At 43.3% G+C, this 15148-nt stretch overlaps 1 protein-coding gene across 1 annotated transcript in view; it reads left to right on the top strand.

Moving 5' to 3' along the window:
• Positions 1-15148, top strand: part of LOC128608488 (receptor tyrosine-protein kinase erbB-4-like) — a 338895-nt gene that overhangs the window by 191614 nt on the left and 132133 nt on the right. Inside the window, exon 3 of the mRNA XM_053626224.1 lies at positions 7012-7198. Coding sequence (XP_053482199.1) covers positions 7012-7198 — 187 coding nt within the window. The remainder of the gene's footprint in view (positions 1-7011; positions 7199-15148) is intronic.

Here is a 15148-nt window from a genome sequence, read left to right on the forward strand (position 1 = left end):
CTAGCGGGCTCTGTTCATCAGCAGACCTTACAAGCATCTGTCACACTGTCAAGACTACTTGCCGAACTGGCCATGCATCACAAAGCCACCAAAGACTTAATGGATTCACTATTTAACTAAGATTAATGACCGGCAGACTCGCTGTGGCGTTAGATGAGTCCTGATTATCTCCAATTCCTTTTTATGTCCGTCTTCAAATCAGGTCCTTTATCAGGCGAATAACTCATGGGAAAGCATTTTGGCAGGGGCACAAAGTGAATAGCTTAAGTATGCTTTGAGGTTGCCCTATATTTATTTTTTTTGTCATTTAGATGCAAGTTGATCCAACTTCTTGAGCGTGTTGCCCTTTAAAAAGCAGCATTTGCATTACGTTTATAGTGTCTCAAATATCAGAGGAGGGAGATAAAAATAATAATAATAAAAAAAAAGGCATACCGTCATGTAGATGTCTGGTGCTGTCGGAGACTACAGTAGTGGACTCACTTGTATGACACTCTGGACAGGAAATCAAGGCTATGACACATTTTTCGAGGAAGCAATTTTGATTGTTCACAAAAGATTAGTACCTGCACATTGAACTCATTTTGGCTCATTTCATTTTTTGTTTTTATTTATTTCAAGTGAACAGATGAGACAGGATACAGCAAAGCTGTTGAGGTTTTTTCTTGCTCAAGGGCCCAATAGTGCCAGCTTGGGATTTTGACCCATGACCTCCCCATCGATAACCCAGTGCCGTAAACACTAAGCTACCACGGCCCCTCTTTATCTTCTTACAGTCTTTCCAACTTTGGTACCATCTAGTTGACAACTCAACAGTACCAGCTTTGGATTTAAACCCATGACTTTCCCATCAGTAACCCAATGCTGTAAACACCGGTCTACCACTACCCCTCTTTATCATCTTACAGTCTTTCCACCTTGGGTACAACTCTTCTGCTGCTGTGGCTCCTGATCTGCTTCCGGCCCTACCTGATTCATATTGATGCCCTATTTCTGCTTGGAGCTCCTGCACTGTCCCTTGTCCCTTGTGGATACACTAAAGATTTGCACTTCCTAAAAACAGTTTATTCCCAAGTCTCACCCTTGCTTCAATGGATAATCTCACCTGGGTACTGTAGGTTTGTACCTAGGTCTGTCCCGTGCTCATCCCCGGACATCCTTTCATCACACGTATTACTGGTTAGTCTTTACTGTTCTTCACCTGCGACCCAGAAAAGGACGGGTTCCCTTTGAGTTCCTGTCTCCTTCCTGTTGTCTCGGGTTGGTACTGTCTTCCCCTGACTCTTCGGAATAATGCTGTGCTTTATCTGAGGTGAAGCGGGCGAAGTTAGATAAATCCCAGATGCACACGTGAAACCCCTCCGGCACAAGCAACAAGTTCAATATGTATGTAAATGAGAGGTAATCAGTGTAACATGTGTTGAGCCTCTCAAATGTGTTAATAGTGTCATTACACTCTTACCTCCTCTGCTTAATTGGTCTCCCTCTCTCTTTTCTCACGCCGTATTTCTATCTATTTCCCTTGTGAGATCTCACTTTATCCCCTCTCTCATGCTTGTGCACTTGGGCTTTCTTTTTCTCCTTCTTCCCTCTCTGTTTTTCTCTCTGAACCGGAACAGGTGGAGTATTAATTATGTATTAAAATATACAGGAGCCTAGCCATGATTTGCTTCACAGCACACCTTCTCTTGTGCTTATGGACTCCAGCACTGCCTGTCTAACCCACCCACCCTCTCGTTCTCTCTCCATCCCTCTCTCTCTCTCTCTTTCTCAAACCCTCTTGTTTCAGCCCTTATTCTCTGCCCATCCATGGCTCTCAGAAGTTCAGGGCTGAAGAACTCTATTTCCATACCGGGCACGTCTCCGAGAGTGAAGAGTGAAAGGAGCTTTTGTTTCTCGGGCACACTTCCTCCAACAAAGCTCAGCCAACGGGAAGAGAAAAACACTCAAGTGAATGTCCCCAGGTCTTTCATATATCTACAAAACCTTCCACTTTTGTGTCCTTAGGAGAGATTAAAACAAAAAGAGAAAACAGGCCATGTTCTTTCTCGTTTGTCTATTTCAATTTAACAGCATGATAACTCGAGATGAAATCTATCATTTATTTGTAAGTGGTCTACATTGACAAAATATTTTGTTGTCAAGGAAAAGATTACGAGGGAAGACATGCTGTGCACCGTTCTGAAAGATTAAAAAACGTCCAGCGACAAAGAGAGCTGTAAATTTGTCCATGGAAAGAAAAAAAAAAAAAAGGCTTTATTTTATAGTAAATGAATTGATTCATCGTTAGTAAAAGCTTTATTCTGGTCATGGACACTGTGGATCCAGAGCCAATCCTGGGAAACACTGGGTGTGAGACAGGAATACTGTCACAGGCTTCCGTCGCCGGAATACTAGCATTCCGGCTTTCTTAGCATACCTGATAGCAATCTCTTCCGCACTGAGAGTCACTATAAAGACTTCGGTTTCCCACTTAGACTTTTTATGAAGTCTTGCCTTCATTATATGCATTGGATTTCTGTTTTCACGGTCACCGTGTTTGGCCTGCTTCTTTGGATTAGTTACTTGCGTTCATGTCTTTCTGTGGTTTTGACCTGGCCTCTTTACTGGATCACGATCTATGCTTGTTGTTCATTCGATAATCCCTGCATTTGACTATATATTTCCGGTGTTATGCAATATTCATTCATTCCTTACTTCATTCATTCATTTTCCTTCACACTTTTCCCGGTAGGGTTCACAGAACCGGCTAGGAATGTCAGCTAAGACGTAGCCACAGTTTCATGTATTAGCAAATAAGTTGAACTGTTCTTGTGTTTGGTATTTGATATGGACAAGAAGGAAGGCTCTGATCCTGGCCTTTGTAGGAATTTCTTAAAATCACTTCTGATGCTTGGGAGGAGCAGGGTCTGCTTGTTTGACATGTACTTTTATCCAAAGTGACTTATAGTTGAGGAGATGAAGTGGCGTATGGTGCCATACTCTAAAGGTCAAGGGCACAAAAGTGGCTGCTTGACAATGCCTGAATGTGAACTCATACCCTTCTGATTCATGGCCCAAAGCCTTACCCACTGAGCCACTGTCAGCATGGATCCTTTGTCAGATCACGATTTGGGCTTCGCTTTTCCCAGATGCCCCTGGTTCTCTGCTTGTCAAGCTCACACATTCACAAACATTGCCTTTACAACATGCTTTTATCAGGACCTGCACATGTCCACCCCCAAGGGCCTCCTGAAAGGCATGGTGTGCTCTTGGGGACAGGCATTTTTTTCCCCTCAGAGTGTCCCACTCATCTCACTGGAAGAGGCTTTAAGGGCAGGGGTTTGAAAAGATCCAGGCCTTCTCCAATCACTTCCGTGGTCTATAAATAATAGCAGACACTTTAACCTTCAAGTTACCTCTACTGGTGATTGGCAGTAAGATGGTGTTCTCCACATAGCCTGTCAGGGGTTTTTTTCTTTTCTTTTTTCTCCTCTTTCTGTGTGTGCTATTATCTGTAAACTAAGCTCATAATCACAGCAAGGTGTTTTCCTTAACTTATGCACCTCCTTACTGAGTAAACAGAAAGAGAAATGGCCCCTTCTCTCACTCTCTGGAAAGCATTGATCCACTAACAATGAAATAAATGAGTTGGGGAAAGAGAGAGAAAATGAAATGGTGGAAAGTGAAAACAGACAATGAATAGGACTCTCAGCAAAGCAATCCTTTAATTCAATTAGCCAAAGAACGACAATGATGCCTCTGTTTGTTGTTGATTTTCACCCCTGGTTGCTTTCTAGGGCCTTTTTTTTTTTTTTTTTCCCATGTTCCGCTCTTTTGAGTACTAGCAGATTTCCGAGGTTGCTAGGTAACTAGGATGGGTTTAGTTGCCAGTGCCTGGGGTTCTGGGGTAGTTGGCAGGCTGGGGTAGATGTGTAGGGTATTTGGCAAGAATTTACAAATATGTGATGTATTTGTTAAGATCTGGTCGAAATGTAGTGTCATACTCATCTGGTTAGGGGCAGAATTTGGTCACTCAGGCAGGCATGTGAGGTATTTCTCATATTCTGTTAATCGTAGGTGAAGAAGCTGATCGTTTTAGGACAAATATGGATGAGTTTAGACCTTAAGAATCAGGCGTTTTGGATTCTGTGCCACAAATGGCCAACGATGCAAACGATGCAGTATTTCTTTAAAGATTAGTGCACACTGGCCTCCTCCAACAAGCAACAACCTTTACCAATAAACACTGACTAAAAAACACCAACTTATCAACTTAACTACACTAATGTAGACAGCAAACAGACACCAAAATTTCACAACATATACCAACTTTCTACCAATGTAAAACACCAACATTCTACAGTCACAGCAATTCTCCATGAGACACAAACATTCTCCATTAGAAACACTACCATTATCCACCAAACACCCACATTTACCATCAGAAGCACTACCGTTCTCCATCAGAAACGCTAGCATTCTGCATCAAGCACCACCATTCTCCATCAGAAACACTACCGTCCAACACTGTCCATCAGAAGCACTACCATTATTCATCAAACACCAAGATTCTCCATTAGAAACACTACCATCCTCTATCAAACACCAACATTCCCCGTCAGAAATACTATCATTATCCATAAACCACCCACGATCCTCACCAGACTCTACCATGCTCCATCCTCCATCAAAAACCAACACTGTCCCTCAGACACCATCTTCCGTCAAACACCAGCATTCGCCATCTGAAATACTGCTGAGCTCTATAGAAAACTATCATTTTCCATAAACCACCAGCATTCATCATCAGCCATCATTCTCCATCAAACACCAAATTCTCCATCAGATTACCATCATGTACCATCCAACACAGGTATTCACCAACAAAGAACAATCCAGACCAACATTCTCCATCACGTTCCTATGTGCTCCAGCGACTACCAACATGCTAGTGTCGTCATTTGGCTTTCTTACGTTCAGTAGAATAACCCGTCAATCCGAAATGATATTTTTAGACTCTTTTTAAGCACGGCACACTGGGGTACTGCACTTGGTGCATTGGTGTTTGTTGCATCTGTGTGTTCTGATCCCGGTGTCTATCGGATATCTATAAGTAAATGTCTGTCCCTGTACTGTTATGATTAAGAGTTTTATTAGCTGGCATAAATGAAAGTATAAATGTTAAAGAAAGTGTGTGTGTGTCCATGGCTTTGGGCGAGAGTGGTGGAGGATGACGGCACCATGACGGGCTGTGACACTCTACAGAGTACACAGGGCTGATACACACTCCTCCTGACAGCTGTCACTGAGAGGAGGAACGAACACACACACACACACACACACACACACACACACACACACACACACACACCTTCATCTCGTAGTATTCAACACTGTGTTCTCCTGCAGGCCTGTTCTAAATTCATTCCTCAGTGCTAACACTACACCCCCCCCCCCCCAAAAAAAAACCCAGGATTTCCGTCAAACTCATGAGGAAATGAATAGATCGTTACTCTATAGTGCCCCGACACACTTCTCTTGGCACAACACGATGAAACATCACAATCAAATACATATGTGGAAACCCATAAAGAAAGGTTTCGGGTCATAAAAATCCCAAGAGTTCCAACTTCCAGCTGAAAATACAGATTTTCTCTTCACACATTCCAGTGTGAAAAAGGTGCTATAATTTTTGTTTTTTTAAAAAAAAAAAAAAAAAAGAGTATAATTGACATCATATGTTATGAATCAATACAAAACAGCCCATAATAGTAAACTAGAAATCAATCTCGTTTTGAAAAACAACAACAACAGGGCATTAATCATAGACGCTACCAAGGGTAATGCTCAGCGTGATGCTACCACCATTACGCTTCACTGTGGAGTTGGTGTTCTCAGGGTGGTGAGCAGCGCTGGGTTTCTGCCAAATGTAGAGAGCTTTGTGCCAAGCTTCGTGCCCCCCTTCTTTTTTTTTTTGTATCATCGGATCAGAGAACTTTTGACATGTTTGTCGAGTCTCCAACATGCCTTTTGGCAAACTCCAACCAGAATGTCATGTGGCTCACCATTCTTTCATAGATTTGTGGAGCGCCCAAGCTATAGTCGTCTTCTGAACAGCTTCTCGGCTTAATTAATCTACCCCGGTCACTGACAGACAGCCTCCTCTAGGCTGAGTTGCAGTTGTGCCATATTCTTTATTTAATGGGATTTAATGGTGCTCTACAGGATATTTGGAATAGTCCCCCCCCCCACCCCCACCCCCACCCCCAAGCCAAACCCTGACTGATCGTTTTCTAGAACTTTCTCCCGGACTTGTTTTTATTGCTACTTGGTCTTCATTATGCTCTTTGATCAGGCAATCAAATCTGGGTTCTTCCAGGGAACCGGTTTATTTATAGAGATCATATGACACTTTAATTACACACAGGTGAACTCCATTCAGCTAATTATATGAGTTCTGATGGAAACTCGTTACGCAAGATCTAATTTAGGGGTTGGGTGTGAATTCTTGTGCAATCCTGGGTTAAATTTTTTTATTTGTAAATCATTTTACAAATTATATAGATTTTCCCCACACTTTATTCTACTACTAAGCAACGGACGGCAGGGTTATTATAGTCTTCTTTTTTTTTTTTTTAAACTGTTGCTAGTTTTTTTATTTTTATTTCGTTTTTGTAGTTTTGGTTTCCGATTTCAGTTGGCGTTAATGGTGCGTAAATACTTTTGATTTCGTTTATCTTTCCAAAATCATTACTTTTAGTTTGTCATTTGTGTTAGTATCGTTTTAGTTTTTCATATCCTGGTAATAATACTCCAAAAAAAAAATCCCAAATTTTGCCTTGTATTTTCCTACCTATTAACGTTAGGCGGGCGTTTGTACCAAAATGGCGGATTTTCATATTTCGAGAAAATTTTTTGCGCTGTTCCACTTTGAAAACGATAAGATGATGATAATTTTGCCCAGAAGCAAACATAATAAGTAAATGTTCTTAAATACCCCTTTCTTTTTCTGTTTAATTTCCTCTCCAGTCCATCCGGGAGGTGACGGGTTATGTGCTGGTGGCTCTGAATCAGTTCGAATATCTGCCTCTTGAGAACCTGAGCATCATCCGTGGTACACGGCTCTACGAAGACCGCTACGCCCTCGCCATCTTCCTCAACTACCGCAAAGGCGGCCCTTTCGGACTGCGCCAGCTCGGCCTGAAGAACCTCACGGGTAAGGCCTTCGGAATACATTTTAAACTAGGCTTTCCTGATTCGCATCGTGAATCTTTTAAATATTAAACAGAGGAGATGAAATTACGGCTCGCTTCTGAAACGTTGGCATTTCGGATGGAAGGCTTTTTTTTGTTTTTTTTTTTATTTCAGGACGCTTTTGGACTTTTGGATTGCTTGTGGAGCAAATAAGTCTTTGAATGAGGTGAAGGCACATGAATATGTATTTGATATGTGATTGATTTGTTTTCTCATTCCCATCCCAGGGTTGAGGTGGTGGTGGTGGTGAGGGGGGGGGGGGAAGAAGACAGCCCGCTGAGCTCAGCTGAATAATTGCGTTCAGAATTAGGGCCATAAAATCCAGAGGCTTGTTTAGAGGGAAAATGGCAGGAGCTTGTTTAGAGCTTCCAGTCAAGGTCAAACCTGGCAGTATGGCTGACATTGCCTTCGAATGAAAGCACACGTTTCTGGGTTACGCTGTTAGCCAGAGGTATTAAAACAGGTTTAATTAGGTCCTGCATTTCACTTTACGTTTATTTGGAACTTGGCCTGTGGTCAAATGACGCTCAGTCGTCATTTTCTCCAAGAAATCACATAATTGTACGGACGTGATCCACCATCAATAGGTTCACACTCGGGTGCGCTATTAAAATGTCTTGTCGTGCCGCGGGGCTTTCCAACAACCAAACGCGGTAGAATTTGATCGATTCTGAAATGAAATTTCATGTTCCGAGGCGGTTTTGTAAAACGGAGGCGCTTTTTGTGTGTGTGTGTGATTTTATTGTGCAGAAAATATCGGTCGCCAAAAGTACTTCAGAAAATAAGAAGGAAAGATGAGTACAATCATGCGTGGCTGTGCACGTATGTACATATATGTGTGTGTGTGTGTGTGCGTGGATTTGTTTTGCCAGAAAGACAAAGGACAGGCAGTAATAAAGCTCTGTAAACTGAGCTATGCAACCTCAGAGTGTGTAAATATCCCTGGACCTGCTACAGGCTAGTCCACAATAAAGTGTGTGTACTGTATGTGCGTGTGTGTGAGTGTGTGTTCTTGTGCGTGTGGTCTCACAGTTATCCAGCCATTTAACCTGACATATTGGTCCATATGTGGAAATTTGTAACTAGAAAGTCACGTATTTCCATGTTTCTGTGTATTTTTAACCAGCTAGCTTACATGAGCTAACCTGCCAGGAGGTCTGAGAGAATTTTGCTAACACTCGCGACGGAAATTCCAACTTCCAGCTGCTGTAATGCAAGTCATCCCATCTGTAAACGGATAAAAAAAGTAAGATGTGTCGTTCGTTTTAATAAGTAAAATGACGAGACTTTTCATAAAACGTTCACGTCTAGGTGGCTATAAATAAACCCGGCACGAGGCAGGTTTCTTTTCGTATTTATAGAAACCTACAATCTATACGTCATGCTATCGAGGAACGTGTAAATTTAAAGTGCGAGGCTTTAAACCAGCTGGAGCTGTCATTATAACGGCCGGTTTAATCAGCCTGCGGTGTCGGGTTCTTTTACGTTCCTTTCCTTGTCCATCTAATGAGCTGGGAGCGAACACAAAACGATGTAAACTCCAGTTGCTGAATTTTAAGAGTCTCCCAGAGCATAGATCATCCCGTGGAAGTATTAAAGAAGCTAGTGTGGAAACAAACGGTAGTTAGGATGAGAGTATATCTTTTCTGGTGAGGAAAAACAGCACAGCTTGGCCATACAGAGGATTTGTTTGTTGTGTTTTTTTTTTTTTTTTTTGAATATATGTATATAATTATTATTGTTGTTATATAATGAAATATATAATATAATGAAATACTTTAAATATATAATACTTTTAAAAACAAACAAAGTTATGCGCATGGCTAGCATGCTAACTACCTAGCATGAATGGTGCTAATTACCTAGCATGCTTCCTAGCAAGCAGAATAAATTGTACTCTACAGTATAGCTAAGGAAACTCGATCCATTGGTTCCAATGATGACATTTTTTTCCCCCCGATACTGCACATGTACTCTGCTTGCACGCTGTTCATTTCATAAGGAAATGAAATGAAATGTCAAGCTCCTCAAGTCTACAGCTAAGCAATCCCTCAGGGCACCCAGGGTTCATCTAGCAAAGTTGACTTTAGCTAACAGGCTACTGAAACAGACCTTACGACTACAGTGGGAATTTAGCCAGAGGGGAAAATGGTGATGTGAAGCGAATTTGTTCTCTCTTAGCTTGTTTGCACTGCCTACATTTACATTGAACTCATTTGCCTGGTTGGTTTATCCAGAGCAACTTACAGTTGAGACAGGGTGCAAGTCTCCATATCAGAATCTTTCAAAATAAATAAATGAATAAAACACAAGCCAGGATATCTGTCGTACGCTTTTCAGGCCACGAGCTTCAGGTTGCAGTTTGACCGACTCTCCAGACTTCTGTGTGCCAGTTTCTGACAGGAAAACTGAACAAACAGCATGACTCAGATGATCCTGGAGCCTATCTCAGGGCACAAGGTGGGGGAAACCCTTGACGGGGTGCATTCGCGTCACAGGACACTATCGCACGGACAAATTGGAAATGCTTAATCAGTCTACAACACACGTCTTTGGACTTGGGGAGGAAACCGGAGTACCCGGAAGAAGTCTCCGAAGCAAACGCCGCACACACGGGGCAAAGGTGTGATTCGGACCCCCCCCCGGCTGTGGACCGCGGAGGTGCAAGACAAGCATGCTAACCACTTAGCCACCGTGCCCCTCTTTGTTTAATGTCATCTAGTGCTTAAACTTACCTGAAACCATTATTGGTACGTACACAAGATAATCCGGAACGTTTTCCGACAGACTGTAGGAAAAGGTCTCAAGTGAAATCTATATGTTTAGAGTGCGAGATTAGGAACAAATAAGCCCATCGGACAGCAAAAAGCAAGACGGAGTAGTAGAAGACGTGAACTTCCAGGAGAGGACCAGCATCTACAGTGGGCAGTTTTCTAGCCACGAGACAGGCAGTTCTCTTCCTGCAAAACTGCTGATTTTGACATTCTCACATGCCACACATGCTCTAGCGACTGTTTATGCTGCTAATTCGTCCACACTGTTTCAGGGAGACGTAATAAAATGTCAAGTCAGGTCTTAGTTTGTTCCACTTCTGATATGAAACGCAAGCCGATAATTATAGAAAGGTCTGCGTGGGGGAACGGGGCTTTGAGCTTTGACTGAAGATCAAATTGGCCTGTAAAGAAACTGCTGAGCTGCAGAGCCATTTCTATACAGCGTTTTCGTTGCTGAGTGGCGGGTTCCCTTTCCGACATGATGGTTAGCCAGAGGCTTGTCTCTCTCCGCCGTTCTAAAAGCTCCTGACTGTTAGCGTGCTCCTTTTTCTTGGAATAGATGCACATTATATTGACCTCCATTTAGGCCTTAAAGGTGCCATAACTATTTTTTTTTAAAATATACCATGCACTCACAGTATGTCGTTCTTTTCCAAGAACTACAAGACGTGCTTTTAGGATTTAGGATAAGAGCTATCACTGCTCTTTCGATGTGCGGTTTAATGACACGGAGCTATCCCTCATTCGTTTTTGTCTCTCTGAAAATGTCACACCAACCTGACTTGTCTAGTGCTCTTTCTGCTCTTTTCTTCACTTCCAGAACACTGTTATTATTCTCCACATCCGTCTCTCCGCTGAGACTGGAAGTGGCACAGTAAGTGCCCAAGCTGTGATTTTACCCATGCTGCTTTGCTCTTTCTTCACTGAGAAGCATGCTGATTGGTTCGTCTGATGGTCTGGCACAACTCCTTCTTCCTCCTCAGCTGGATCCAAAATGGCAGCAGCAGCTGCTGGAGTTGCTTGTTAGGCGCTCGTGCGAGATAAGAGAGGAAGTGCGAACACATGGTGTGGTTTCAAAAAAAAAAAAAAAAGGAGAGGTGTGAGGTTAGGACTGGGATGAGTTTTCCCGTATATGTATAGACCGTATCGTAAACGTACGAGGTAGTAGAATATTTCTGTTTTATTGTAAGAGAAACATGGAGCAGTTGTTGCTAAGGATATTGTTAGCGATATAACAATGTTGTTTGTTTGTTTCTCTCCCTAATCTGTTGTTGAGTCGTATGACGGCTACCGACACGTGCTTCCTCCGAGACACGTGAAGACACTCAAACTGCTGCTCATGCTGCATCACAGGGCACTGTAACACACTCGGAGAAAATGCGCTATCTGCCCTCTTCCACATACATGAGCTCACAAACTCCCACGATTGGCTAGTTTCACTATGATTGACAGGAACGCGTGTGTACGTCCCTCCCACCCGTACAGCGTGGTCCGTTTTGCTTTCTCGGGCTCTAGTCTTCATGTGGGTTAATTTAATAAAGAACGTCGCGTCACACGTTTTATCCGTTTCTGGTCACGTGGAAACGGTTTAGTTCCTTCACGTTCTCGTGAAGTTATTTATTTATTTATTTATTTATTTAAATGCGACCTGCATTGTTACAACGTCCTCCGTCCTTCTTCTAACCGAAAAAGTTACAGCTTTACCTCTAGCTGGTAGAAATACGCTGACACTGGAGACTCCTTCCCGGAAATGTTACATAAACCAAACCGACAATTAGATGTCGATGATTACCGTTTTAAATCAGTCAATCAATCGATACCTTCTGACCAATCAGAATCAAGGATTCAAGAGTGGTACAGTAGAACTCTAAATGAAACTTTAGTATAGGGGTTCATAAAGACTTTATGACTGTGACCTAAAAGAAACGTTTACTCGTTCACTCCTGTTGACGTCTGAACACCTCCCGTTACTTTGCACGTGATCATTGACGTGGTTGCTCGTTGTGAAGAAACACACAACTAACTGTGCACATGCAAAATAGGCTCTTCACTTCAGTCCACACTGAAACCAGTAGCCCGATTACAGTGTCGGTTTGTACCACGATGTCTATTTTCTGCAGCTTTTTTGTCCGTTTTTGACAAACGTCGGCGGCGTATCAGGGGACGAGCGGGACGAGGAGGCTTTGAACTAGAACACGGGCCTGTATTATTATCGTCTAAGTGTTTGGTTTTTGTTTTTTGGGGGTTTTTTTTCTCCCCCCCACTTGCTGAGTTTTGCCAAGCTGAAGAGACTGAGCCGAGGCTCTGAATAATTTAAGCCCTGTGAATTGTTCCGCTTACCCAGTCCCTCCTGTGAATGCCAGCGGGCGACACTGTAGCCCAAATGGCAGGCTGGACGGGAACGTCACGTCGCTGATGACCTGAAGTGAGCGCTTCACGCTGTAATAGAGGACAATGGAGCTCTATAATGCAGAAATGCAGAAATGAGAGGGAGCTCGGGCGGGCGAGGGGGAATGTTTGAAATACCGGCCATGCCCACAGGGGGAGAGAGTGTGTACACACACACACACACACACACACACACACATGGTTTCTTCTGTTCTGTTCCTCCCTTCTCATACTCTTTCTCTCACCCTTTCTTTCACCGTGCACTCTTTTCATGTTTTCTGCTTGTGTGTTTTGTCAAGATTTGATGCTGTTCGGTTTGGAAAGTGTGCTCTCGTTATCTATCTCTCGCGCTTTATCTGTGTGTGTGTGTGTGTGTGTGTGTGTGTGTGATACATAGGAATTGTAAATGGCAGCAGTTGGCAGAAGAAGTAACTGTCAGCTGAATGCTGAACCCACTCAGTGTCCTGACATCCTGAGGCAGTTCAGAGTTGGAACACAGCCCAGACACACACACACACACACACTTCCACTCTTTCTTTATCTCCCTTCCTTCTCTCCCGTTCTCTTTCTTTCACCGCCTCCACAAGCACGATCAGATCAGCCTGATTCTGACCCCGACCTCTTTGATCCTGCTGTCACATTATCATGTCAGTCCCCTTCGTAGGTGCCCTCTGGAGACGTGCAGTGTGATTGATCACATGCGAACGATGGTTACAGTGATGGAAGATGTCCAAGGCGCACATCTACCTGTTTTATTTAAAGAACAGGGATCTATCAGAGTCTGATCTTCACAGCACATGTTTGTGGACGTGTATCATGGCACGAACAAAGGAGATTTCTGAGGACCTCGTTAAAAGAGTCGGTGAAGCTCATCAGGCTGGAAAAGGTTACAAAACCATCTCTAAATAGTTTGGACCCCACCCATCCACAGTCAGATAAACTGTGTACAAATGGAGGAAATTTAAGACCATTGTTCCCCTCCCCAGGAGTGAAGACCAACAAAGATCACTCCAGGAGCAAGACGTGTAATAGTCCACGAGGTCACAAAGGAACCCAGGGGAACTATTAAACAACTCAAGGCCTCTCTCACACTGGCTAATGTTAATGTTCATGAGTCCACCATTGTGTCCATGGCAGGGCTGCAAGAAGAAAGCCATGGCTCTCCTTCTGATGTTTGCTGAAGATCACGTGAACAAGCCAGAAAGCTAATGGGAAGATGTTTTGTGGATGGATGAGACCAAAATAGAACTTTTTGGTTTAGATGAGAAGCGTTATGTTTGGAGAAAGGAAAACACCGCATTCCAGCATAAGAACCTTCTCTCAACTGTGAAACATGGTGGCGGTAGTGTCAGGATTTGGACCTGTTTTGCTGCATCTGGACCAGGACGACTCGCCATCACTGATGGAACAATGAATTCTGAATTATACCAGCGAGCTCTAAAGGAAAATATCAGGATATCTGGCTGTGAACTGAATCTCAGGAGAAAGTGGGTCACGCAGCAAGACAATGAGCCTAAACACACGAGTCGTTCTGCTAAAGAACGGTTAAAGAAGAATAACGTTAATGTTCTGGAACGGCCGAGTCAACGTCCTGACCTTCATCCAGTAGAGATGTTGTGGAAGGGCAAGAAATAACTTGTATTGTGGAAGTTCCACAACATTATAGTAAATACAGATGTACAAAACGCAGCAAGACACTTGTCAGAAATGATGGACCGATGCAGCAAAATGTCGAAAAACAGATATAAACACAGATGTAAGCACAGATCCCATCCACGGAGGTCAAAGTTGTCTCGTATGCAATTCTGATACGGCTTCATCGATTTTCTGACATGCTCTCTCACTTTGTGTGTGTGTGTGTGTGTGTGTGTGTGTGTGTGTGCGCGCATGATCCAGCTCGTTTAGTCGTATTCTGTTTGTGACTGCAGTCTGAAGGTCTCCCTGCTTCGTGATTATGACTGAGTGAATTAAACGTTAGTGAGCTGTTCATCTGAATTTGAATTCATACAAATGTGGAATATTTTAATTTCAGTGTGAACTGAGAGCCGTCACTAGAATAAGGTCCAGCTTATAAGGTCAAGCAGTTGAGTACTTCCATGTGCTTTTTTCATGACAATTTTATATTATTATTGTTGTTATTATTATTATTATTGTTATTAGTATTATTACATGCACGTATTTATTGCTATATACACAGTTGAAATATCATGGGCTAAGTATTTATATAATTCGTTCGAGTGTTAGACCAGTCGAGTGCGCTCGTTCGAGTGTTAGACCAGTCGAGTGCGCTCGTTAGCGTGTTAGACCAGTCGAGTGCGTTCGTTAGCGTGTTAGACCAGTCGAGTGCGTTCGTTAGAGTGTTAGACCAGTCGAGCGCGCTCGTTAGCGTGTTAGACCAGTCGAGCGCGTTCGTTCGAGTGTTAGACCAGTCGAGTGCGCTCGTTAGCGTGTTAGACCAGTCGAGTGCGCTCGTTAGCGTGTTAGACCAGTCGAGTGCGCTCGTTAGAGTGTTAGACCAGTCGAGTGCGCTCGTTCGAGTGTTAGACCAGTCGAGTGCGCTCGTTCGAGTGTTAGACCAGTCGAGTGCGCTCGTTAGCGTGTTAGACCAGTCGAGCGCGCTCGTTAGCGTGTTAGACCAGTCGAGCGCGCTCGTTAGCGTGTTAGACCAGTCGAGCGCGCTCGTTAGCGTGTTAGACCAGTCGAGCGCGCTCGTTAGAGTGTTAGACCAGTCGAGCGCGGTCGTTAGCGTG

This window comes from Ictalurus furcatus, chromosome 6 (assembly GCF_023375685.1).
Source record: "Ictalurus furcatus strain D&B chromosome 6, Billie_1.0, whole genome shotgun sequence".
Taxonomy (NCBI): domain Eukaryota; kingdom Metazoa; phylum Chordata; class Actinopteri; order Siluriformes; family Ictaluridae; genus Ictalurus; species Ictalurus furcatus.